At 41.2% G+C, this 27,864-nt stretch overlaps 1 protein-coding gene across 10 annotated transcripts in view; it reads right to left on the minus strand.

Annotated features, from left to right (window-relative positions):
* Positions 1 to 1,518: 1,518 nt before the first annotated feature.
* Positions 1,519 to 27,864, minus strand: part of ACBD5 (acyl-CoA binding domain containing 5) — a 46,676-nt gene continuing 20,330 nt past the window's right edge. For all 10 annotated transcript variants that reach the window (XM_054435708.2, XM_054435711.2, XM_054435713.1 and 7 more), the window contains 8 exons: positions 25,943 to 26,077; positions 24,185 to 24,388; positions 21,739 to 21,845; positions 17,010 to 17,277; positions 14,450 to 14,649; positions 11,439 to 11,489; positions 10,680 to 10,789; positions 1,519 to 3,748 (listed from right to left, as the gene is read on the minus strand). In XM_054435708.2, the coding sequence (XP_054291683.1) occupies positions 3,736 to 3,748; positions 10,680 to 10,789; positions 11,439 to 11,489; positions 14,450 to 14,649; positions 17,010 to 17,277; positions 21,739 to 21,845; positions 24,185 to 24,388; positions 25,943 to 26,077 (1,088 nt within the window). In that variant the 3' untranslated portion in view covers positions 1,519 to 3,735. The remainder of the gene's footprint in view (positions 3,749 to 10,679; positions 10,790 to 11,438; positions 11,490 to 14,449; positions 14,650 to 17,009; positions 17,278 to 21,738; positions 21,846 to 24,184; positions 24,389 to 25,942; positions 26,078 to 27,864) is intronic.

Raw genomic sequence — 27,864 nt, forward strand, 5'->3', positions numbered from 1 at the left:
TACTTCACTATCTTGCAAGCATGAAGACAAAAGCCATACACTCAAGATGGGAGAAAGAAAGACAGGAGGAGCCTGTCTACCTAATGGCATTGTGGAAGCACCTTCCCAGCCCTGGACTTCTATCTCCAGACTTATATCGAAGGAAAAGACCCAGTTACTCGGTCAAGCCACCACAGTTGGGTTTCTATTACATGAAGCAGAATAATGATACCTTAAATGATACATCACTTTTATCACTCTGTAGAAGTTACAAGTCATAGATGGGTATTAAAAACACAAAACCCAGGCCGGGCGCAGTGGTTCACACCTGTAATCCCAGCATTTTGGGAGGCTGAGGCAAGTGAATCACCTGAGGTTGGGAGTTCAAAACCAGACTGACCAACATGGAGAAACCCCGTCTCTACTAAGAATACAAAAAAATTAGCCTGGCGTGGTGGCGTACACCTGTAATCCCAGCTACTCGGGAGGCTGAGGCAGGAGAATCACTCGAACCTGGGAGGTGGAGGTTGCAGTGAGCCGAGATGGCACCATTGCACTCCAGCCTGGGCAATAAGAGTGAAACTCTGTCTCAATTAAAAAAACAAAAACAAAAACAAAGCCCTCTCATCATTTTCCACATAAGACCAGAGATGTGTATTCAAGATGGTTGATTAGGGCTGGGCGTGATGACTCACGCCTGTAATCCCAGCACTTTGGGAGGCAGAGGCAGGAGTTCAGGAGTTCAAGACCAGCCTAGCCAACATGGCAAAACCCGTCTCTACTAAAAATACAAAAAATTAGCCAGGTGTGGTGGTGGGTGCCTGTAATCCCAGCTATGTGGGAAGCTGAGGCAGGAGAATCACTGGAACCTGGGAGGCAGAGGTTGCAGTAAGCTGAGATCACACCACTGCAATCCAGCCTGGGCGGCAGAGCAAGACTCCATCTCAAATAATAATAATAATAATAATAATAATAAGATGGTTGATTAGGGTTCACTGTGTGGCTGTGGGAAGCTATATATTTGGTATAAGAACTGAAATTGGCTGGGCGCAGTGGCTCACGCCTATAATCCCAGCACTTTGGGAGGCCAAGGCAGGTAGATCACGAGGTCAAGAGATGGAAACCATCCTGGCCAACATGGTGAAACCCCGTCTCTATTAAAAATACAAAAATTAGCCGGGCATGGTGGCACGTGCCTGTAGTCCCAGCTACTCAGGAGGCTGAGGCAGGAGAATCACTTGAACCTGAGAGGCGGAGGTTGCAGTGAGCCGAGATCGCGCCACTGCAATCTAGCCTGGCAACAGAGCGAGACTCTGTCTCAAAAAAAAGTAAAACCAAGAATCTGACTGGATTGCTAATATTCTGAACCAGATGACTAAATGAGTTAAATTTCATCCCAGTTTCTGATTTTTATCAAATTGTACGGAATAGCATGGCTTTATTTTCAGAGTCATAATTACTTTATGTGCGACTACTACTTACTCTCATTGAATTCTTACCTAATCAATGGGCTAACAGTAACAAGTAATAAAAGCCGTATCATTTCTCATTAACCTTTTATTTTTAACTTAGTTTTACAATAAACAGAAAAGAAGTTATCATTAAAAAAATACCATAGCTGTCAAGTTTAAATGAAGTTCTTATTAAACAAAGCAGGAACACTATATCCTATAATTACATCTTTACTTTTATATACAAGAACTGTGTGCAAAGCGCTTTTCAAACTATAAAATAAGACTTTGGAACAGGATAGAAATGGTTATCCCTAGGAGTTAGTTATCCCAGACTGCTTGTAATGATTCACAACTGCTTACACTCTTAATCTGCATTTTATTTATTTATATACTAAGAGAAAAGACACTTTTTACTGATACCAAATTGATATCTAATTTTTGAAAATAATCTTTGATCCACAGGTCTAAATGTTATTTTTACATATAAATTCAGTTGCTTGCTTCACTTTTTCCTAAATAAATAGGGAACACTTTTTAAAAAGCAAATAGTAGTAGATCCCTTTAGACAGACATATTTTAATCAGTATGGGATTAAATAATTGAAGTTATTTGAAAGAAAAAATAAGGAAAAAGAGTTTGGGAAAAGTAAATTGTATTCTTATACTTTTCAGGCAAACAAAGAACCATCCTGTATACTAAAGACAGATTATTTCTTATTTAAAACACTCTCAACATATGATGCTAAACCCAACATCATACATCTTGAGAATGCTTAAAAATTATTTGCTGCAGGCCAGGTGCAGTGGCTCACGCCTGTAATCCCAGCACTTTGGGAGGCCGAGGCAGGCAGATCACCTGAGGTTGGGAGTTTGAGATCAGCCTCACCAACATGGAGAAACCCCGTCTCTACTAAAAATACAAAATTAGCCAGGCATGGTGGCGCATGCCTGTAATCCCAGCTACTCGACAGACTGAGGCAGGAGAATCGCTTGAACCCAGGAGGTGGAGGTTGCAGTGAGCCAAGATCGTGCCATTGCCCTCCAGCCTGGGCAACAAGAGAGAAACCCCATTTAAAAAAAAAAATTATTTGCTACAAAGACTGCATCAAAGAAATCTTCAAAGCACAAGGTACATCTAAGTAAGCAGGATGTTTTGGAAGGCATACAGGAAAAGTCTCCAAGGATCTAAATTATAGTCTTCTTTTTGGTCTAGATGAGAGAGGTGGGGAAGAGGGACTTAAATTTCTGTTAGTTGGGCATGCCTTATTCCTATGGAAGCATTTGGCCTGTTAGCTTGCAAATCCCTCCAGTACTCCTGTGAAGTAGGTGTATCTAAAATAGTATACCCCGAAGGAAAAACTGAGGCACTAAGAGGTTAAGAGTCCAGTCTGTATAGTTCATCAGTTGCAGAAAAGTGATTTTCATGTGTTTCCTTTTTGACTGTTGTAAAAACAGTATAAATAAGTTTTCATTTTATATTTCAAAGCACCCTATGAAGCAGACACTAGATATCCTCAGTTAAACAAAAATGATTACAAAGGAATACATTTATATGATTGAATAAAAACCTTATTAATCATCTACAGGCTCAGAATACACTTTTAAACCTATATGAAGCTCATTCCTCACCATTGCCATCAGCGGGTTATGTCTAGTCTGCAAATCATTTGTAAAAACTCAGTCTGGTACATAGGACTCCACTTTTTAATAATGATGCCTGAACACCAAACTCAAGAGTTGTGAATGCCCAAGAAAGACTATGGGCAGCCCACAAAGTAAATATGGCGATTCTTCCTGTGGTTTTCCACTACGTGGCATGGCAAGTCCGTGACTAAGATATAAAGTCGATTACATCTCATTTGAAATTCACTCCTGGTTTGTATTCTTTCTTTTACTTAATTTAGAAAATTAAAAATAACAACTTATAAATTTGATCTCATTATCACAATGGTACCTTTGAAAAGCAGCTTATGTTACTCTATGGAAGATAATCAGGTAAACATGTTACCAAATGATCATTAATAATTTAATGTCCTTCAAGTTCAAGGGCAGGGTAAATCTGTGTATACTACTTGTAACCTAGTAGAGATTGATTATTCAAGTATCAGCAATATTAGTCCTTAAAATGTTATCATTTGTATAGTGCAAAATATATATGTGTATATATGTACACAAACTAAACTACTGGACAACAAAAAGCAATGTAATCATCACAAACTAAGATTTTCTTGTGAACACCACAATCCAGTTCATTCTGAGGTCATCCAGTTCCAGTAGTCTTCTTGAGGAAAACACCATTTTCCTCAGTTCAGTTTTCTTTAAAAAGAAAATAAAAACCAATTTCCTGTGAGTATGAATGCAAATAATTTTCTGGATGGTAACATAATAATAATAACATTCAAATTCAAAATAAAACCATAATATTACCAACAGTCTTTATAAAACTACTTCATATGACTTGCAGCCTGATAGGAAAGATCCAATTACAAGTGCTGAAATTACCAAACAGTTTTAAATTATTTATTTATTTATTTATTGGGGCAAAGTCTTGCTCTGTCGTCCAGGCTGGACTGCAATCGTGCCATCTTGGCTCACTGCAACCTCCGCCTCCTGGGTACAAGCGATTCTCCTGCCTCAGCCTTGCAAGTAGCTGGCATTACAGGTGTGTGCCACCATACCTGGGTAATTTCTGTATTTTTAATAGAGACCAGGTTTCACCATCTTGAACTCCTGACCTCAGGTGATCTACCCACCTGGGCCTCCCAAAGTGTTGGGATTACAGGCATTAGCCATGGCGCCTGGCCATCCTGGCCAGTTTTTAATAAATAATTTAAATGTACATTCATCCTCTCTTACTTTCCAGATTCTTACCCTTTTCTAATTGGCTATTACACAATTAAGATTTGTGGAAATGATTTCATAATTTTATCAAAATGGAAAAGTTATGAAACAAATGCGTAACAAAACTATAAGAGGATAATAGATGTACGACCTAGAGTATTCATTTAATCAACACGGACTATGTTTCTATTACTTTCCAGGCTCTGTGCCAAGCCCTGGGCATTCAGAGATAAATGAGGCAGGCTCTCAGGACTCAAGACAGCTCTCAGTTTAGGTGGTGGGGGGAGGAAAAGGCATATAAACCCCAAACTTGGATATATATAATGTGGTGGTTTCAAAGACAGAAGAGTGAATGAGCTATCAGAAAAGGCTGAGCTTGTTAGCACAAGACACACCATCACATATGATCTGAGTTCTGCTCTAAAATCTACAAACCCTCCCCAGCACTCAAGATGCCAAAATGCCTGAAACTTTCATAACAGATTGATTCCTCTCTGTAGAAATACCCTTATGCAACTCCTTTGGCAGGAGGGATATTTTAAACAATCAGATCATTCCTTATCCTCTACAGAAATCCTCTTATGTACACCTCCTTGGCAGGAGTGACATTTTAAACAGTCAGATCAACTTTCACATAACAGAAGGAGATCCCAGCAGTGTAAAGAAAACAGGCCCCTGGAGGAAGAGAATTGAAATGGTTGACAAAGACAAGAGAGATGTGGGTTGTAAAGACAAACTGCCTGAGTGAGGTTTTAGCAAAAATGTTAGCTGCAGGGTGCCTGAACAATTAGCAACACTTATCAAGAATCTGCGGGATGCAGATTACTACACACAATCCTTTGCAGATTTATAAAAGGGCAGACAAAGCCGGAACTGTAGCTCACACCTGTAATCCCAGCACTTTGGGAGGCCGAGGCAGGCGGATCACGAGGTTGGGAGATCAAGACCATCCTGCTAACACGGTGAAACCTCGTCTCTACTAAAAATACAAAAAATTAGCCTGGCGTGGTGGCACGCGCCTATAGTCTCAGCTACTTGGGAGGCTGAGGCAGGAGAATCACTTGAACCTGGGAGGCGGAAGTTGCAGTGAGCCGAGATCGCACCACTGCACTCCAGCCTCGGTGACACAGCAAGACTCCGTCTCAAAATAAATAAATATATAAATAAATAAAAATAAAAAAAATTAAAAAGGGCAGAAAACTTGGTCTCGATGAATCCCCAATCTTTTTTTTCTTTTTTTTTGAGACAGAGTCTCGCTCTATCGCCCAGGCTGGAGTGCAGTGGCGCGCGATCTCGGCTGACTGCAACCTCCACCTCCCAGGTTCAAGCTATTCTGCTGCCTCAGCCCCCTGAAGTGCTGGCATTACTCATGTGAGCCACTGTGCCCAGCCTGAACTCCCAGTCTTCTAAGGTAATAGAGTGAACATAAATCACTGTCTTCAGAACTTTAGAATTGTTTTCAGGCTCTTTGTGAGGTCTTTCTGTTTTGTTTTGTTTTAAATCAACTTGCAAAATGGAGGGTATAGTGTGATAGAAAAAAAGTCACAGGAAACAACAGATAAGGGAACAGGAATAAATTCTGCCGTTCCCTTCACCGAGGTGAATGCTGCTCTAGCTGCACTGCTGCAATTCCTTCCCCTCCTCAGAAGCCCGGGCCTGACTTTTTGTGTCAGTGCCTTCTGCCCTAGGCTCCATTTGGAGAATAATCCTCCTGAGACCCTCCCCACTCCCAACAAGTTTGTATTTATTACCTCTCTACTGAAGGCTGAATGTCCCCAAGAAGATTACATGATAGCAATTTAGGAATCTGGGCAGGCTGCTTAAGAAAACTGGTTAGTCGAGACTATCCTGGCCGTCTCTACTAAAAATACAAAAACAAAATTAGCCGGGCGTGGTGGCGGGCACCTGTAGTCCCAGCTACTGGGGAGACTGAGGGAAAATGGCGTGAACCTGGGAGGCAGAGCTTGCAGTGAGCCAAGATTACGCCACTGCAATCCAGCCTGGGCGACAGAGTGAGACTCTGTCGCAAAGAAAAAAAAAAAAAAGAAAACTGGTTAGAAACATCCTTTCCTTCAAAGTAATGTCAGAGGCATGTGAACCAGAGCAACTCCATTTTGAATAGAAGCTGGGTAAAATGAGGCTGAGACCTACTGGGCTGCATTCCCAGGTTAAGCCATTCTAAGTCACAGGATGAGATAGGAGGTCGGCACAAGATACAGGTCATAAAGACCTTGCTGATAAAACAGGTTGCAGTAAAGAAGCTGGCTAAAACCCACCAAAACCAAGATGGTGATGCGAGTGACCTCTGGTCGTCCTCACTGCTACACTCCCACCAGCGCCATGACAGTTTACAAATGCCACGGCAACGTCAGGAAGTTACCCTACATGGTCTAAAAAGGGGACGCATGAATAATCCACACCTTGTTTAGAAATAACCACAAAAATGGGCAACGAGCAGCCGTTATTCTATCTCTCTACTTTCTTTTTTCTCTTTTTTTTTTTTTGAGATGGAGTCTCACTGCGTCGCCCAGGCTGGACTGCAGTGGCACGATCTCAGCTCACTGCAACCTCCGCCTCCTGGGTTCAAGCGATTCCCCTGCCTCAATCTCCTGAGTAGCTGGGATTACAGGCGCCAGACCACACCCAGCTAATTTCTGTATTTTTAGTAGAGATAGGGTTTCACCATGTTGGTCAGGCTGGTCTCGAACTCCTGACCTCAGGTGACCGGCTCACCTCGGCCTCCCAAAGTGCTGGGATTACAGGCATGAGCCACCGCGCCCAGCCTATTCCTCTACTTTCTTAAACTTGCTTTCACTTTACTTTATGGACTTGCCCTAAATTTTTTCTTGTGCGAGATCCAAGAACTCCCTCTTGGGGTCTGGAATGGGGCCCCTTTCTTTTAACAATAATAATTTGGGCTGGGCATGGTGGCTCAGTCCTGTAATCCCAGTACAAGAGAGGCTGAAGTGGGAGGATCTCTTGAGGGCAGGAGTTCAAGACTAGCCTGGGCAATATAGTGAGACCCCATCTCAACAAAAATAAGAAAATTAGTTGACACCTGCCTATAGTCCCAGCTTCTCAGGAAGCTGAGGCAGGAGGATTGCTTGAGTCCAGGAGTTTGAGGCTGCATTGACCTCTGATTGTACTACTACACTGCAGCCCAGGCAAGAGAGTGAGACCTTGTCTCAAATAGATAAATAAATAAATAAAGTAATAGTTTAAGATAGTTTCTTAGACTTAACAGGTCTGCTTTCGGTATTTAACTCAAGGATAATTTTAACAGCAGAGTTGTCAGGCTAGACAACCAGGGACAGGTGTTACCACAGGAGACTGTTCAGGGCCTATTTCTGAATAAGAAGTCTGCAGGTATTGTTCTTCTTATCACACACAGAATTTTCTTCTGATCCGTTGCAGAGCGATAGCATAAGAAATCTCTTTTACTTTTAAATTTATATTATTCTACGCCAGAAAAAAAAACGTAGACTTTATTAATTTTAATGTTGAAGGAAAAGATACTTATTTTCCAAAGCTTATCACAGCTTGAGTGTGCTGGCTCACGCCTGTAATCCCAGCACTTTGGGAAGCCGAGGTGGCTGGATCACCTGAGATCAGGAGTTCAAGACCAGTCTGGTCAACATGGCGAAACCCTGTCTCTACTAAAAATACAAAAATTAGCTGGGCGTGGTGGCACATGCCTGTAGTTCCAGCTACTCAGGAGGCTGAGGCAGGAAAATCACTTGAACCCAGGACGTGGAGGTTGCAGTGAGCCAAGATCACGCGAGTGCACTCCAGCCTCCAGTCCTATATGTTTTATATATACATAGGACTATCCTATATCTATCAGACGTATCCTAGTATGTCTATGTCCACATGCATATTTATTCAATAAAATGAAAGGTTTTCCATGTCTTACGGTACTTCCATTTGCCATCTTGCCCAAAGAGGGATTCAGTCATAGACTCAACACACATTTATTGAGCACCTACTACATGCCAGACACTGTTTTGGGGGATGAGCTATAGGATGATCCCTATTATGAATAGGGCACACCCTCTACTTGCCCACACTTTCCCCATCCTAATCAGATTTCTAGACCTTTCTCCTAATCTCTTCCAAACCATATAACTGCTCTCTGGTCTTCATTCCTTTAACTATCAGATTAAAAATTGCTAAACAATGTTAGAGTAAAAGATGCCTAAATCCCCCTCAAGGCTAAAACTTATTTCCACCATATCAAATATGGCCCTACTTCCAACCACAGTTAATCTATTACATATATAAGCAAACAATACGTAAAAACACTATACCTCGTCAAAATGAAGTTGCACAGTGCTACAGAATTTGCAATTTGGAAGGATCAAACAGTTAACGTACAGTAAAAAACTTATAAAGGTTCAATAATAACCAAGTAGAAAATTAAAAATAGGAAAGCGTTTCTCCATTCAGAGACATCTGTGAACAGCTAAAAGGGATATGTAGGAGAAATAGTGAACAACCTTTTACAAAGCTTCTATTAGTAAAGAACATTTTAAACATTTTTAGAAAAACTCCAATTTTATGTGACTGTTGATGCAGAGTGTAGTTTGTTTTTTCAATCTTTAATGAAGTAATAAGCTGCTTCCATCTTAAGCATAAAATAAATTATTAACCAAAGTAAGCTTTAGAGGTTTTTTTTTAAGCAAATTCGTCTACTCTCCAACTCCCAACTTTCTACAACGGAAACATGAAAAGGAACTTTGAGATGCATTAAAAATATGTAAACATCTACCTATAGTGACACTGAGCCCTGCTGCTTATATCCAGCATTACTACATATCTAACAAACGGTTGGTTCTTCTTTCCTATTACCAGGGATATTTAAATGTAAAACACTGTAGAGCACTAAACCCAACCATCATAGGAGGAATTGAAAATGTGTAGAAGAAGAAAAGAAAGGATTTAAATTCAGGTCTATATCTTTTTTTTGTTTTGTTTTTGAGACAGTCTTACTCCGTCACCCGGGCTGGAGTGTAGTGGCATGATCATGACTCACGGCAGCCTCAACCTCCTGGGCTCAAGTTGATCCTCCTGCCTCAGCCTCCCGAGTATCTGGGACTAGAGGTATGCACCACCAACCCGGCTAATTTTTTAATTTAATTTTTTAAATTTTTTATAGAGACAGTCTCACTTTCTTGCCCAGGCTGTTCTTGAATTCCTGGGCTCAAGCAATCCACCTATCTCAGCTTCCCACAGTCCTGGGATTATAGACATGAGCCACCGCACCTGGCAACTTTTTAGATTTAAGGATTTTCTTGAACCCAAGGATTTGGCCTCAGGTTATTCCTAACATGGTCGGACTCAGAATTACTTTCAGGGATTCCAATCTATTATTTTCTGACCTATTTGAGGTATCTTGTCATCCCAAACTGGAATTCTGGCCCTTAAATTAAAGTAACCTCCGGCTGGGCACAGTGGCTCGTGCCTGTAATCCCAGCTCTTTGGGAGGCCAAGGCAGGTGAATCATCTGAGGTCAGGAGTTTGAGACCAGTCTGGCCAACATGGTGAAACTCCATCTCTACTAAAAATACAAAAATTAGCTGGACATGATGGCACATGCCTGTAATCCCAGCTACTTGGGAGGCTGAGGCAGGAGAATCACTTGAACCTGGGAGGCAGAGGTTGCAGTGAACCAAGATCGTGCCATTGCACCCCAGCCTGGGCAACAAAAGCAAAACTCTGTCTCAAAAAATAAATTAATAAAATAAAATAAATTAAAAAAATAAAAGTACCTCCAAATTCCTTTTTAATTAATTGTTTAAAATAGAGACAGCATCTCCCTGTGTTGCCCAGGCTGGTCTCAAACTCCTTTGCTCAAGTAATCCTCCTGCCTTGCCCTCCCCAAAGTGCTGGGATTATAGGTGTGAGCCACCATGCCTTTCAGAACATTGTTTCCTCACAAACCATAAAATGCATATAAACCGCACCTAGTGGTATATGCCTGTAGTCCCAGCCACTCAGGAGGCTGAGGCAGAAAGGATCACTTGAGCCAAGGAGTCTGAGGCTTCAGTGCACATGATCATGCCTGTGAATAGCCACTGCCCTCCAGCCTGGGCAACAAAACGAGACCCAGTCTCAAAAAAAAAAAAAAAAAAGGAAGCGTGTAGTCATTTTTGTGTTGTTGCCTAAATCAAAGGTGTATAAATCCATCAGATGCTCTCAAGTGAAAATGTTTTTAAGTCTAACAAGTACCTAGGAATTCACAAGACATCATTTCCAAGACAGTTTCAGTCTCAGGATAAATATAGAATGTTCACTATGACGATGTATCTAGAAAATGGACCTAGCATCCCTCAATTGCTGCTGAAATCTCTGTCTACTATAGGTTATAAGAGTTATACACCATTTCAAATGATGAAAATGGTCTTACCTTCTCCTTCTTTGATAGTATAAATACACCAACCACTGTGCAATAAAAGGCCATATGATGGCAAACGTTAGCACACCAGGAGACATCTCGAAGGGCCACCAAGATGGTCTCTGAGAAAATATAATAAGCTTGTCACCAATCTATTCAATACTGCATGTATAAACTTAAAAACGTACCTAATTCATAATTTTGAAAGTAAAAAAGAAAATTAGTAACAAATCTCACTCCCGCTGAAAGGAGGAAGATATTCTGCATCTCAGAGTATAATTCAGGAAGCAGGCTTTCAGGAGTAGTTCAGACTTAAATAAACACAAAACAAGTATTTTTTAACTGCAAAGGTAGATTTCATTTGGAATGATTTAAAGATTTTGTATATTCTAAAAGTATTGTAACATATGAAACCATGGGCTGGGCGCGGTGGCTCACACCTGTAATCCCAGCACTTTGGGAGGCCGAGGCGGGCGGATCATGAGGTCAGGAGATCGAGACCATCTTGGCTAACACGGTGAAACCCTGTCTCTACTAAAAATACAAAAAATTAGCCAGGCGTGGTGGTGGGCACCTGCAGTCCCAGCTACTTAGGAGGCTAAGGTAGGAGAATCGGGTGAACCCAGGAGGTAGAGCTTGCAGTGAGCTGAGATCGCACCACTGCACTCCAGCCTGGGCGACAGAGTGAGACTCCATATCAAACAAAAACAACAACAACAACAAAAAAACATATGAAACCCTGGCATTTAAATTTTTTAAAAAATGTCTTACCTGTGAGGTGGGCTGAGGAGTAGTCTGCAATGTTGTTGTTGATGATTTTGCCTGTAAATGCAAATGAAAGTGACTTAGCCTTGAAAAAATGAAAAACACAGTAATTATTCTATTTCCTATCTTTTTTTAAAAGGCAGAAATATTGAGGTTTTTTGGTTGCTTTTGTTTTCTTTATGTATAGAACAGTTGGAACATAGAAATATTAGTTTATTCAGTATTTTTCTGCTAACTATACTTTGATTATCCTGAAACTAATACTTACCAAAGGACAAGTTCCCTAAAAAGGCAAGCCAAACAATACTTTAATGCTTTATATTTTTAGCTCAAATTATATAAGATTATGCAAATAAAACCTCAAATCAATCTAAACTCTTATGTTTACAGTCTTATTACATTACCTATTTAACTTTTCTTTTTGAGACACGATCTCAGCTCACTGCAACTGCTGCCTCACAATTAGCTGGGAGGCATGCACCACCACACCCAGCTAATTTTTGTATTTTTAGTAGTAGAGATGGGGTTTCACTATGTTGGCCAGACTGGTCTCGAACTCCAGACCTCAGGTGATCCACCCACCTCAGCCTCCCAAAGTGTTGGTATTATAGGCATGAGCCACCATGCCTAGCCCAATTTATTTCTTCTATGAGTCATCCAAGTGAATTATGCAAATTTTAAGGAAAAAAGTCCTTAAATCAAAATCTTTTGAACTTTATTTTTTTATTGTATTGTATTTTTGTAGAGATGAGGTCTTGCTCTGTTGCCCAGGCTGGTGAGATCGTGGCTCACTGCAGCCTTGAACTCCTGGGTTCAAGCTATCATCCTGCCTCAGCCTTCTGAGTAGCTGGGCCGACCACCAAGCCTAGCTATTTTAATTTTATTTTTTTGGTAGACACAGGGTCTTGCCATGTTGCCCAGGCTGGTCTTGAACTCCTAGCCTCAGGTTATCCTCCTGCCTTGACCTCCCAAAGTGCTGAGATTATAGGTGTGAGTCATGGGCCTAGCCTAAAGTTTTCTGTAACAGTGAAAAAGTAAATGTCTAAGAAAATACACCAAAAGAATTTTAGCAGAATTTCAATATCACTAAAGATATTGAATATATGTAAAATATTCTTTTAAAAAAAAAAACATAGAGCATGCCAGGCTCAGTGGCTCACGCCTATAATCCCAAGCACTTTGGGAGGCCGAAGTGGGCTGATTACTTGAGCTCAGGAGTTTGAGACCAGCCTGGGCAACATGGCAAAACTCTGTTTCTACAAAAAATACAAAAATTAGCCAGACGTGGTGGTGTGCACCTGTAGTTCCAGCTACTTGGGAGGCTGAGGTGGGAGGATGACTTGAGCCCAGGAGGTGGAGGTTACAGTGAGCCAAGGGCAGTGATGTGATCTAGGCTCACTGCAACCTCTGCCAGCGGGGTTCAGGTGATTCTCATGCCTCAGCCTCCTGAGTAGCTGGGATTACAGGCATGCACCACCACGCCCAGCTAATTTTTGTATTTTTAGTAGAGATGGGATTTCACCATGCTGGCCAGGCTGGTATCGAACTCCTGGCCTCAAGTGATCCACTCGCCTCGGCCTCCCAAAGTGCTGAAATTACAGGTGTGAGTCACCGTGCCCGGTCATAAGGCACTATTTTAAACTCTTTTTCCTTATACACCTTCTTGAGGATCTGATGAAGACAACAAGTCCTCTCCCATCAAAAATGCAAGATCAAAGACAAATGTGCATAGTATTTGAGGGTGTTCATGGACTCCTGGAAGTCTAGGAATTTGCAGTCTGATTAATAATAATATGTAACTGAGAGGCCGGGCACAGTGGCTCACGCCTGTAATCCCAGCACTTTGGGAGGCTGAGGCAGGTGGATCAGAGGTCAAGAGATCGAGACCACCCTGGCCAACATGGTGAAGCCCCGTCTCTACTAAAAATACAAAAATTAGCTGGGCATGGTGGCGTGCACCCGTAGTCTCAGCTACTCAGGAGGCTGAGGCAGGAGACTCATTTGAACCCGGGAGGTGGAGGCTGTAGTGAGCCGAGATCCCGCCACTGCACTCCAGCCTGGTGACAGAGCGAGATTCCATCTCAAAAAAAACCACAGTAATAATAATAATAATAATAACATGTAACTGAGAATCTTGGAGATACATATAATTTTTAAAAAAGTGATAGCTTGAGTAACTTACTGATCAGGTAAAGAGAAAGATATTCACAGTGGTTGTTTAGGAAAGCCTGCAGTATCAGTTTCTTTATATGAGTCACATTTAATGTATTTATCTTGCAATGGAAGTATGTCTTCTTTGATTAATCCCTACAAATACTTCTTAACATCTGTTACAGCATGATGCTTCAATGTTGTATAATGTTTGCAGCTAGGTCAGACAGTCAATGTTAATTACCTCTTTATTCTCTCCAACAAATGTTACTCAGGAAGGGGCAACTGAGTCCAGGGATTATCACAGGCCACAGTTGAAACTATAAATCAAGCTGTAGTATCTCTTCCTATGAACCCTTTTCCCTTCTTTTATTTATTTAATTTATTTTTTTGAGACAGAGTCTCACTCTGTCACCCAGGCTGGAGTGCAGTGGTGTGATCTCGGCTCACTGAAACCTCTGCTTTCCGGGTTCAAGTGACTCTCCTGCCTCAGCCTCCTAAGTAGCTGGGATTACAGGTATGCAACACCACACCTGGCTAACTTTTGTATTTTTAGTAGAGACAGAATTTCACCATGGTGGCCAGTCTGGTCTCGAACTCCTGAACTCAGATGATCCACCCACCTCGGCCTCCCAAAGTGTTGGGATTACAGTCATGAGCCACCGCGCCCAGCCATTTTTCTATTATTTTAAGCAGTAATTAGTTTCTGGGTCAGTCTTTTCTTAAACGATATTTTCAAAACCAAGTTCTATTTTCTAAAAAATTCAGTAAAATACATTAATTTATGTCAGTATGATCAATGCAGACTCCACATTGCTTTCCAGAATCAATAAGCAGAAGAAGGTATGATACATTTGGAAGTTTACCTGCAAAGCAGTCAGTGTTTCCAGTTTCTGCAGTCTCTGAAGGACATTCTGCATGTCCTCCTGCAGTCTCATCAGCACGAGGGCGATCTGCTCATTGAGGCTGCCTCGTGACCCTCTGTCGGAGCCCCAGCGCTCCCCATCACCTCCACTTCCCACCTGCCGGCCCTTGGTTCCTTCGCTCAAGTATTGCATCCTATGTCCTATTTTAAGAGTCAAAAACAAGCTTGTTTTAAATAATTCTTATACAAGTAGAAACTGTGTTTTATTCATTTTCCTCTGTTACTTCTTTGAGATCTAAATCTCCAAAGTGTGGCCAGGAGCTGTGGCTCACACCTGTAATCCCAGCACTTTGGGAGGCTGAGACGGGCGGATCACCTGAGGTCAGGAGTTCAAGACCAACCTGGCCAACATGGCGAAACCCTGTCTCTACTAAAAATACAAAAATTAGCCAGGTGTGGTGGCATGTAACTGTAATCCCAGCTACTCAGGAGGCTGAGGCAGGAGAATCGTTTGAACCCTGGAGGCAGTGGTTGCAGTGAGCCGAGATCGCACCACTGCACTCCAGCCTGGGCGACAGAGCGATACTCCATCGCAAAAAAATAAAAAATAAACTTCCAACGTGGAGTAGAAGCAGTCAGGAAGTACATAAAATAAACTGCTGAGATCAAAGAAATTGATTTGTAAACTTCTATTCATATTGACATATTCTAAAATTTTTTGCTAAGGTTCTATAATATACCTAATATACTAATACATTATGCAAATAATTCACAAATAATACACACATTTGGAGTGCATGCTCAAAAATTCTTTACTAATAAGGTAACCAGACTGAAAAATTCAAAGACTTTTTTTTTTTAAATAGAGACAAGGTCTCCCCATATTACCCAGACTGGTCTCAAATGCTTGGGATCAAGCAATCCACCTGCCCTGGCCTCCCAAACTGCTGGGATTACAGGTATGAGCCACCACTCCTGGCCCTGAAGACTACTTCTTTAGAATATTAAAAGTTACAGTAAAGAGCTACGTTTGCCTTTTTGGTCATTTTTTTTTGTTTAATTACATTATAAATCTCCAAAGGTATTTGTCTGTTTGTTTCTGAGACAGAGTCTCACTCTGTTGCCCAGGCTGGAGTGCAATGGCTCACTGCAACCTCTGCCTCCCAGGTTCGGCCGATTCTCCTACCTCAGCCTCCCAAGCAACTGGGATTACAGGCACATGCCACTACGCCTGGCTAATTTTTGTATTTTTAATAGAGACGAAGTTTCACCTTGTTGGCCAGGCTGTTCTTGAACTCCTGACCTCAAGTGATCCGCCTGCCGCGGCCTCCCAAAGTGCTGGGATTACAGAAGTGAGCCACCACGCCCAGCCATCCAAAAGATTTTAAATGTGTTCTTCTTATTCTAAATTGTGTATTCCTTATAGAAATCTCACTACTATTAAGATTTTGTTATATATCCATCCATTCTTTTCTCTGGGCACATATTTACAAAATTGGCATTACCCCTTATACATGATTTTATGTCCTAGTTTTAAAATCATATTATGAACACTTATCTGCCTCATTAAATTTTATTCCAAAAACACTTAAATGGTTACATAAATTCCCTAGTTAGGTTATTAAATAATTCACTCAACCATTCTCCACTTTTGGATAGGTAGGATGAGTTCAAATTTTTTCTGTTACAAACAAAATTGCAGTGAATGGTTTTGTATGTAAATCCTCGTCCAAATTTCCCCTGATCTCTTGAAGACATTCCAAAAAGAATCATTACTGGATTAAAGGATAACAACTGGGTCAAGGTTCCCAAGCTATTTTTCAGAAGGCTGAAACAGTGTTATATTGCAGAGTATAAAAGATACTGTTGTGTTACCCTACCCTTGCAGGAATGGAATATTACAAAATTTTACATTTGCTAATATAATGGGCAAATTTTGTTTTGAACAATAAATAGGAAATTGTCTAGCTCATTGCCCTTTAGCATCCTGGACCTCCACTGCAGCAGAATTCCCATAGCTGAACCTGCATCAAGCATTGTTGGGGATTAAAAGGGAAACCAAATTAGAGCTATTTGCCAAGTTAAACCCCAAAGAGGGCACTGAGGTGCCTGATGCTGTTTTCAAGACTTCTATTGTTGTATCTAAAGGAGGTAAATTTTGAGATCAGTCTGGGCAACATAGTAAGATGGCCATCTCTACAAAAAAACTTTTTAAATTAGTCAGGCAGCCAGGCACAGCTCACGCCTGTAATCCCAGCACTTTGGGAGGCCGAGGTGGGTGGATCACCTGAGATCAGGAGTTCGAGACCAGCCTGGCCAACATGGTGAAACCCCATCTCTACTAAAAATACAAAAATTAGCCAGGCGTGGTGGTGGGTGCCTATAATCCCAGCTACTCGGGAGGCTGAGGCAGGAGAATCACTTGAACCCGGGAGGCAGAGGTTGCAGTGAGCCGAGATTGCACCACTGCACACCAGCCTGGGCGACAGAGCACGAGACTCCATCTCAAAAATAAGTAAGTAAATCAATAAAGGTGAGAGAAGAAAAAAGGTAATCCACACCTCTTCCTCTTCTAACATTAGAGAATTCGTCACTTTCTCCGCCTCGCTTCTCCCGGTGTGGTGCTCCGCTGTTATTCCTGCCATCTTCTCCTCCATGCTTGACTTCACCTTTTCCTTCAACTGCAACCACCTGCATATTCCCAATGTTGCCATTTCCAGGAGGTACTTGAACATCTTCACAAAATCCAGAATTTTCCACGGGTTGACTGGAATGACCACCCAAGTAATACTGAAATGGTCCATTGTTGGACGTAAAGCTGTCTAAAGACTACAAATTAGAAATGACACTTAGTTAAAAGCTAGAAACGTGAATTATACACCACAAAGTTTTTACAGCAATAGGAGAAATATTGTTTTCCTAAAATGTTCTTTCATGTTATTATTGGAAATATTCTTTTTCTAAAAAATGTCTTCAATTCATATGCTGCTTCCTACCTGCAGGGAAGAAATAGGACAAGAATGATTTGTCCATGAACAGAGTCAAGAACCTTGGGCAGTGAATTGTTTTGTTTGTTTGTTTGTTTTTGAGATGGCGTCTCGCTCTGTCGCCAGGCTGGAGTTCAGTGGCACGATCTCGGCTCACTGCAACCTCCACCTCCCAGGTTCAAGCAATTCTCCTGCCTCAGCCTCCTGAGTAGCTAGGATTACAGGCACGCACCGCCACGCCTGGTTAATTTTTGTATTTTTAGGAAAGATGGGGTTTCACCATGTTGGCCAGGATGGTCTCAATCTCCTGACCTCATGATCCGCCCACCTCAGCCTCCCAAACTGCTGGGATTACAGGAGTGAGCCCCCGCGCCTGCCCAGTGAGTTGTTTTTGTGAGTCAGTTATTAAAGAAACATCTACATTTCTATGCTTACTTTATTCTTAGAGATTACTAACTAAATTTTTTTTTAAGTCAAAGCAAGTTTATTAAGAAAGTAAAGGAATAAAGAATGGCTTCTGTGTAGGCATAGCCTAAATGTGTTTTTAGAAGAACCCACCTAAGACACTGATGGATGACAACCTATAATTAACTGGACTTGGTGAAGGTGGTGATGAGGCGAGTTGTATCTTATCTAAGGTTTCCTTCAGGAAGGGACATCTGAGTTAGGGTATAAAGGGTATATAAGAGTCCTCAGTGAAGAGGGAGGATGCGTAAGTGGGGGTGGGGGTGGGAAGGGACTTGACACATTAGAGAAACAGAGAGAAGGCCAGGGTGGGTGGTGAGCAACGACCAAATAGGAGAGTGGTGTTAACAGAGGCCAGCAAGGGGCCAGCATGGTGGCTCACACCTGTAATCCCAGCACTTTGGGAAGCCAGGGTGGGCAGATCACTTGAGGCCAGGAGAACAGGACCAGCCTGGCCAACACGATGAGACCCCGTCTTTACTAAAAATACAAAAATTAGCCAGTCAGGGCGGCACATGCCTGTAGTCCCAGCTACTTGGAAGGCTGAGGCACAAGAATCACTTGAACCCAGGAGGTGGAGGTTGCAGTGAGCCCAGATTGTGCCTCTACACTCTAGAAGCCAGGTCAGATAGCCCCTTGAGCTTTAGTCCATTAACTGATTGAGAGAGAAAACAGGAACAAAACTAGAATTTAGCAGCTGGATATTTACTGAGATTAATCTCTATCTCTTCCCTTTCATCAACCTTCCCCAAACATCTCTTTTTTAAAAAGAAAAAAATAAAAGGGAATCTGAGTTTTTCATCCTTTTCATTTTTCACTAATTTCACTCATTCTCAGTTTGGCCTCTTTATCATTATTCTTCCAATTTATGCTGCTTTTTTTTTTTTTTTTTTTTTTTGAGACAAGTTCTGGCTTTATAGCCCAGGCTGGAGTGCAGTGGTGCGATCTTGGTTCACTGCAACCTCTGCCTCCCAGGCTCAAGCCATCCTCCCCGAGTAGCCACCATGCCTGGCTAATTTTTTTATTTTTTTATAGAGACGGGGTTTTGCCATGTTGCTCACGTGGCTCTGAAACTCATGAGCTGAAGTGATCCACCTGCCTCGGCCTCCCACAGTGTTGGGATTATAGGTGTCAGCCACCATGACCGGCCTACGCCACTCCATTTGTGTTTGACCTTAAGTAAAAGATATTTTATTCATGTGTTTTTAAAATTTGAGAAAAGGGGTAGATTTAATTGCATTATGAAATGAGAAACGGAGAAAAACACAAAAAGTTAAAATCATTTCAGGGAGGCAAAAGATAAATGATTTTCTATAAGACACACTGAACTGTATTAGAACAGGGTAGGTAGTAGGTAGGAGACAGAATGGGGAGATGATATAAAAAGGCCAAACAGAATATAGCTGTCAAAACCACCGTTGTCAGATTAATAAATACAATACATAAGGAGCGTAAACAACTCAATAGGAAAAAAATCTAATAACCTGATTAAAACTGGGCAAAAGATCTGAATAGACATTTCTCAAAAGACCTACAAATGGCCAACAGGTATATGAAAAGGTGCTCAACATCACTGATCATCAGCGAAGTGCAAATCAAAACTACAATGAGATATTATCTCGCCCCAGTTAAAATGGCTTTTATCCCAAAGACAAGCAATAACAAATGCTGGCAAGGATGTGAAGAAAAGGAAGCCCCTGTACGTTGTTGGTGAGAATGTAAAATTAGTACAGCCACTATGGAGAACAGTATGGAAGTTCCTCAAAAAACAAACAAACAAGCCAGGCATGGTGGCTCACGCCTGTAATCCCAGCACTTTGGGAGGCCAAGGTGGGCAGATCACCTGAGGTCGGGAGTTCGAGACCAGCCTGACCAACATGGAGAAACCCCGTCTCTACTAAAAGTACAAAATTAGCTGGGCATGGTGGCCCATGTCTGTAATCCCAGCTACTCGGGAGGCTGAAGCAGGAGAATCACTTGAACCCGGGAGGCGGAGGTTGCCGTGAGCCAAGATCGTCCCATTGCACTCTAGCCTGGGCAACAAGAACGAAACTCCGTCTCAAAAAAAAAAGTACTAAAAATAGAGTTACCGTATGACCAGCAATTCCACTGCTGGCTGTATACCTAAAAGAAAGGAAATCAATATATTGAAGAGATATCAGCACTCCCATGTTTACTGCAGCACTATTCACAATAGCCAAGATTTGGAAGCAACCTAAGTGTCCATCAACAGATGAATGGATAAAGAAAACGTGGTACATATACACGACGGAGTACTATTCTACCATAAAAAAGAATGAGATCCTGTCATTTGCAATATGGATGGAATTGGAAGATATTATGTTTAGTGAAATAAGCCAGGCACAGAAAGAAAAACTTCAAATGGTCTCACTTATTTGTGAGAGCTAAAAATTAAAACAATTAAACTCATGGAGATAGAGATACAATGAATAAGATCTAGTAACTGATAGCACAGCAGAGTGGCTATAGTCAGCAATACTTTGTTGTACATTTTAGAATAACTGAGGGAGTACAATTGGAATGTTTGGAACACAAAGAAATGATGAGTGCCTGAAATAATGGATACTCCATTTACCCTGATGTGATTATTACACATCATATGCCTGCACCAAAATATCTCATGTACCCCATAAATATGTATTTATTATATTTTTTATATTTTACAAAAATAAAGTGGGGATGGGAGTCTCGCCATCTTGCCCAGGCTGGTCTCAAACTCCTGGTTTCAAGCGAAGTTCCTGCCTCAGCCTCCTGGGATTACAGGTGTGAGCCACTGAGCCCAGTCTAACCCATGAATATATACACCTACTATGTGCCCATTAAAATTAAAAATTAAAAAATTAAAAATTAAAATACTGCTACAATCATTATCAGAAAAAGTTGAGAAAAAGAATTCATGGATGTTCTATAATTTTTTTTTCAAGTTTTCTCTTCCAATACTGGATCTTAATTAACTGAAATTTAAAAATTATTTCCACCAAAAATTTCAATCCAGTGAATTACAGTCAATGTGAAGAACAGACTTATTTGTTTGAAAATTATTCAGGCCAGGATCAGTGGCTCACACCTGTAATTCCGGCATTCTGGGAGGCCGAGGTGGGAGCACTGATGGAGGCCAAGAGTTTGAGACCAGCCTAGGCAACATATCAAGAACCCATTTTTAGGCTGGGTGCAATGGCTCACGTCCATAATCCCAGCACTTTGAGAGGCTGAGGCGGGCAGATCACTTGAGGTCAGGAGTTTGAAACCAACCTGGCCAACATGGTGAAACTCTGTCTCTACTAAAAATACAAAAATTAGCCAGGTGTGGTGGCACATGCCTGTAATCCCAGCTACTTGGGAGGCTATGGCAGGAGAATTGCTTGAACCTAGGAGGCGGAGGTTGCAGTGACCCGAGATTGCGCCACTGCACTCCAGCCTGGGTGACAGACAGAGACCCCATCTCTAAAAAACAAAAACAACAACAAAGAAGATCATTCAATTTTCCTGAACATTAATAAATGTTTCAAACATCGGGACTAGCATAAAAAGTGTTTTCTCTGCATTCCCATCCCATGTCTCCTAGAATATTTATAAATATATGTATATTATTAGTTATCATGGAATAGCTAATTATTATTAATTTTTCTTTGACTTTTCCAGAATTTTACCTATTTTTGAATTCATAAAAAATAGTTTAAAATACAAATGTTTAAACATTTTAGGGGTATATTTTCAAAATGAAAAATAGCATGTATATTTGCTACTAACGGAAGTTATACATTGAATTCTAATACACCACTTTGAAAATACACCAATCAGAAAATGTCATTTTTACCTCTTCTTGTCCAAATTGTTCCATAGAATCACAGTAAACTTCACTGTCTGAATCGCTTGTCAAATGCTGAATTCCTGCAACATCTTCAACATGATCATCATTTATATCTAAATATGAACAAAAGTGCAGATAGGGTAATTATACTATAGTAGAAGAAAAACAAATTTATTCCTTTGTTTTTTTGAGATGGAGTCTCGCTCTGTCACCCAGGCTGGAGTGCAGCGGTGTGATCTTGGCTCACTGCAACTTCTACCTCTCGGGTTCAAGTGATTCTCCTGCCTCAGCCTCCCAAGTAGCTGGGATTACAGGTGCCCACCACCATGCCCAGCTAATTTTTGTTCGTTTTGTTTTGTTTTTGAGATGGAGTTTTGCTCTTGTGGCCCAGGCTGGAGTGCAGTGGCGCGATCTCAGCTCACAGCAACCTCCACCTCCCGGATTCAAGTGATTCTCCCGTCTCAGCCTCCCGAGTAGCTCAGATTACAGGTATGGGCCACCACACCTGGTTAATTTTGCATTTTCAGTAGAGACAGGGTTTCTCCATGTTTCTCCATATTGGTGAGGCTGGTCTCAAACTCCTGAGCTCAGATGATCCACCCAGCTCAGCCTCCCAAAATACTGTTCATTTTTGGTTTTTGAGACGGAGTCTCGTTCTGTCGCCCAGGCTGGAGTGCAGTGGCGTGATCTTGGCTCACTGCAACCTCTGCCTCCTGGGTTCAAGTGATTCTCCTGCCTCAGCCTCCAAGTAGCTGGGATTACAGGCGCATACCACCAAGCCCAGCTAATTTTTTGTATTTTTACTTGAGATGGGGTTTCGCCATGTTGGCCAGGCTGGTCTCGAACATCTGACCTCAGGTGATCCGCCTGCCTCAGCCTCCCAAAGTGCTGGGATTACAGGCATGAATCACTGCATCCGGCCAACTTTTGTATTTTTAGTAGAGACAGAGCTTCACATTGTTGGTCAGGCTGGTCTCGAACTCCTGACCTCAGGTGATCCACCTGCCTCGGCCTCCCAAAGTGCTGGGATTACAGGTGTGAGCCACCGTGCCTGACCTTTATTCCATTTTCAAAATTCATCAGCCTTATATTATTTTTATACTGAGAGACGAATTTATGAAGCCACACTTTTTAAAATTTACCAAAACTTTAAATTTAGTTGATAATTTTTATTTGAAAAGATTACAAAATATTTTTTCATTGAATTCCATAAAGACAGCCTAGATGAAATCTTTCTTATAAAATCTAATAACCCTATAAGAGAAAACTACCTACCAAGCAGGACGCCTAAATATAAGATCCAACTAGGCAAGTTTGGTTCTTATATTAAGAAATGACATTTCTTGGCAAGGCACCGTGGCTCACGCCTGTAATCCCAGCACTTTGGGAGGCAGATGAGGGCGGATCACAAGGTCAGGAGATCTAGACCATCCTGGCTAATACGGTGAAACCCCGTCTCTACTAAAAAATACAAAAAATTAGCTGGGCATGGTGGCGGGCACCTGTAGTCCCAGCTACTTGGGAGGCTGAAGCAGGAGAATGGCGTGAACCCGGGAGGCGGAGCTTGCAGTGAGCCGATATAGCGCCACTGCACTCCAGCCTGGGTGACAGAGCGAGACTCCGTCTCAAAAACAAAAAATTATGTTTCTCGGCCAGGCGCGTTGCCTCACACCTGTAATTCCAGCACTTTGGGAGGCCAAGGCGGGAGGATCACTTAAGGTCAGGAGTTCGAGACCACCCTGGCCAACATGGTGAAACCCCGTCTCTACTAAAAATACAAAAATTAGCTGGGCGTGGTGGCACATGCCTGTAATCCCAGCTACTGGGGAGGCTGAGAGAGGAGAATTGTTTGAACCCAGGGGGCGGAGGTTGCAGTGAGCCGAGATTGCGCCACTGCACTCCAGCCTGGGCGACAGAGCGAGACACCATCTCAAAAAAAAAAAAAAAAGAAAAAGAAATGATGTTTCTCACATGTACTTTATGTATCCCTAAAAATTAAAAAATAAGCCAGTGCATGGCTCAAACCTGTAATCCTAGCACTTTGGGAGGCCAAGGCAGGCAGATCACTTGAACCCAGGAGTTCCAGACCAGCCTGGGCAACTTGGCAAAACCCTGTCTCTACAAAAAATTTAAACATTAACTTGGCATGGTGGTACATGCCTGTAATCTCAGCTACTCAGCAGGCTGAGGCAGAATTGCCCAGGAGTTCAAGGCTGCAGTGAGCCATGACTATGCCACTGCACTCCAGCCTGGGCAACAGAAAGAGATACATATATAACCCTTGCCCTAATTCACTCTTTTTCAAAACTATAAATGCTTATAATATTAATAAGCCCTAAGATATTACTAAATAAGAGATTTTTAAATTCAAAACTGATTCTAAAGATCCTGTAATTATTAAAAGACTATTCATAGGAAAGAGGCTGGACACAGAATTATTTGGGGACAATACCTTGGTGAATGCAAACAGCAGATTTTCCAGTTTGCCCCAAGTTTTCTTCAATAGGCTTTACTTCTTCAGTGCTTCTGCCATTCAGGGAAGAACTGGCGTGAATGTCATTCTGTATATCCTGAACAAAGCCATCTTTATCATAGCCATTAGTGACAATGACTTCCAAATTCTTATGGTCTGCTGACTTCTTCATCATTTTCTTATCTTTTAAGAGAAAATGGAGAGATTCATAAAAGTTCACAGTAGGTCACCTTCTGCATACCATGTTTTAATATCCAGCTGTCATTTCCCTAACCTACCACAATCCCTTTGAAGGGTTTCCTACTTGGATCAAAGAGAAAGCGTGCTCCTTGAAATGGGGTTTACTATATGCTGAGAGCTCACCCAAACTATGTTGGCTTCAAAACTGTTTCAGTTTCCCTGTCAATCTTCTAGAATTTCCTTTAAAAATTAATCTCTCAAAGTCTTTTTACTCCCTTAGGCATAAGCAAATTGCTCTATGAGACCTAGCAGTGCAAAGGGGTCCACATAGCTGATAAAAAGGATCCTTAAAGAAGGCGCTATTTGTCCTACTTTACTGGAAAGGGAAGGCAAAACTAAGTTATGCAGTTTTTTTTTTTTTTTGAGATGGCGTCCCGCTCTGTCACCCAGGCTGGGGTGCAATGGCATGATCTTGGCTCACTGCAACTTCCGCCTCCCGGGTTCAAGTGATTCTCCTGCCTCAGCCTCCCAAGTAGCTGGGATTACAGGCGCCCGCCACTATGCCTGGCTAATTTTTGTATTTTTAGTAGAGACGGGGTTTCACCATGTTGGTCAGGCTGGTCTCGACCTCCCAACCTCAGGTGATCTGCCCGCCTCGGCCTCCCAAACTGCTGGGATTACGAGTGTGAGCAACCGCGCCCGGCCGCAGTTTGTTTTAGTGTCTTTCTGTCTCCCCTTTTGAAAACAGTCTTCCTGTGTGTTATTGGTATTCTAACAGGGCCCTCAATGCTCTAAGCCATAATTCCAATGTTCCTTCTTCATGAAAACTTATGCCTGTAGGCCGGGTGCGATGGCTCATGCCTATAAGCCCAGAACTTTGGGAGGCCGAGGAGGGCAGATCGCTTGAGGTCAGGAGTTCGAGACCAGCCTGGTCAACATGGTGAAATCCTGTCTCTACTAAAAATACAAAAATTAGGCGGGGTGTGGTGATGCATGCCTGTAATCCCAGATAATTGGGAGGCTGAGGCAGGAAGATGGCTTGAGGCTGCAGAGGGCGGCAGAGGCTGCAGTGAGCAGCGATCATACCACTGCACTCCAGCCTGGGCAACAGAGCGAGATTCTATCTCATAAAAAAACAAAAACAGAAACAAAAACAAAAAACACTATGCCTTCATCCTATTCTCTGGATTCCATTCTATTTTTGGTAAGATATTGAGAGTCTAACTTGTCTTCTATCCTTAGTAACTTATGCAGATTCATGTTGGAAACAACACCTTAAAATAGCACATGTCTAATGCAGCATTTCAGGCCATCCATTTGGAGGAGTGGCCTATTCTTGTCAACCTTCAATTAACACCTATTCCATTTATGCATAAGGTTGGCTGTTCCTATACTATGTAGTAGAGCCTTTTGGTCCACAGCAAACCTGGTTATAAGGTCAACAGCTTACATCCCACCACTTGCTTTAATCTTCTACAATACCAAATCAGCCCAAATGTCTTCATACCCTCTTAGTTTATTTATTGTAAAATTACTAACTGATTTTCCAAACATTACCATTATCACTTTGTTCTGCTCCTTTCACTTCTTCTTGGGCCTCTTCTTCCTCAGACTCGGCTCCACTGTCACTGCTTTCAGCTTTACCATTAACGGTTTTGGCGTTTGGAGTAGAAGTGAGAACATTATCAAGATCTAAAACATGAAATGACCACTTAGTCACAATGTGATAATATACAATAATGCCATAATTTCCAAGTAATACTAATAAAATTTACAAATAACTAATAAAATAATTTTGAATTAAAATGTTATATATAATAGCATTATTTTCTTTGACTATAAACATACATATATTACATAGACAAATTCCTTCAATTATCACTTTATGATCAAGCTATCTTAAATCTTTTCTGAATCAGGCAGAGGGTAAATTATTTTTAAGTTAATATCAATCAAAGTAAAGTTAGAGATCAATGGATCTTCATACATGGCAAATGAAGAGATACTTCCTATATGCTAGCATGCTGAAAACAAAAATATATTTTTGGTTCTACCAACAATCTCATCAATATTACAGTTGGAGTCCACTTTAAAAACTTTATTCCTGTATTACCTTTAGGGCTTCAGGTGCACAACTCACATTATCATGTCTTTATGATATTTAAGTTTTTTTCTTAAAGTATCCATTAATGTGATCAATCACTTACAAAAGCAAATTGTCCAAGTGGCCAAAGCTATATCCTGAGGGTAAGTACATCAGAGCTTCTCAACTTTAATGTGCATACAAATCTCCTGAGAGCTATTTAAGATGCAGATTCTGAATTAGTACGTCTAGGGTGATCTAAGATTCCAAACTTCTATAAAGATCACATTTGTTATCAATGCTGTTGGTTACTGGACACTGTTTTGAGAACACGGATTGAAGGACAATATTTTTGAGGTAACAATACTCCCCAAAATGATCTGCAAATTCACTGCAATCTCTATCAAAATCTAAGCTGGCATTTTTGCAAAAATTGACATGCAGATTCTAAAATTCATATGAAAATGCAAGGGATCAAGATTAGCCAAAACAGTCTTGAAAAATAACAAAATTGGAGGACTCATTATTCCTGATTTCAAAACTTACTGTATATGTATATTCTGAAAATGGCCATGTAAAACTGATACATCTGTTCTATTGGACCTAAACGGCTACTTTTAAGAAAATGCTTTGTTTAGAAAAAACAAGGCAAGACTACAAACTGTTTTGCAATTTGGTAATATCTTACAAAATTACAAACATCAAACATTTCTAATTCCATTTCTAATATTTCTCACGGATATGCTTTCACATATATGAAATGACAAATGTACGTGGTTATTCTCAGCAGTATTTTCTGAAGATCAAAGGAGCAAATAACCTAAATGTTCACCAGAATGGCTCAGGTTAAAAAAATTATGGTGCAGGTCCACAATCCCTTACTTACAACCCTTGGATCCAGATATGCTTTGAAATCTCAAGTTTTCTAATTTTGCAAAGGTTATATGGTATATATGCCATTTGGTATATTATGTAACACATCCAATAGAGTCTAAGGCAGCTCTCACTAAAAAGAGAATATGATTTTTGCAGCAAAACATATAAATAGTTACATTAAAGAGGACAGAGACTCAAAATACCCTCGTTTTACTTCAGGTCAGGTTTTACTCCCCAGATTTTTAGTTCATATCAGACAGGTTTTGCTGCCAAATGAGTTTACCAAAAAACTTCTGGTCTTCAAAGATTTTTAAAATTGTAAGTTATAGCTAGGTAGCTGTGAGCCTGCACCTTTATTACTATTATTTACTCTTCTTTGTTTAATAATTAGCTGTTTAAATATCTGCCTCTGGCCAGTGGCTGGACACCACTACAGCAGATCCAGATTTATTTCCCTCTGCATCCCAACATGACTGACATATATAAAACATTTAATTTTTTTTCTGGCAGGGCACAGTTG

The sequence above is a fragment of the Pongo pygmaeus genome, chromosome 8 (genome assembly GCF_028885625.2).
Source record: "Pongo pygmaeus isolate AG05252 chromosome 8, NHGRI_mPonPyg2-v2.0_pri, whole genome shotgun sequence".
In the NCBI taxonomy this organism is placed as follows: Eukaryota; Metazoa; Chordata; class Mammalia; order Primates; family Hominidae; genus Pongo; species Pongo pygmaeus.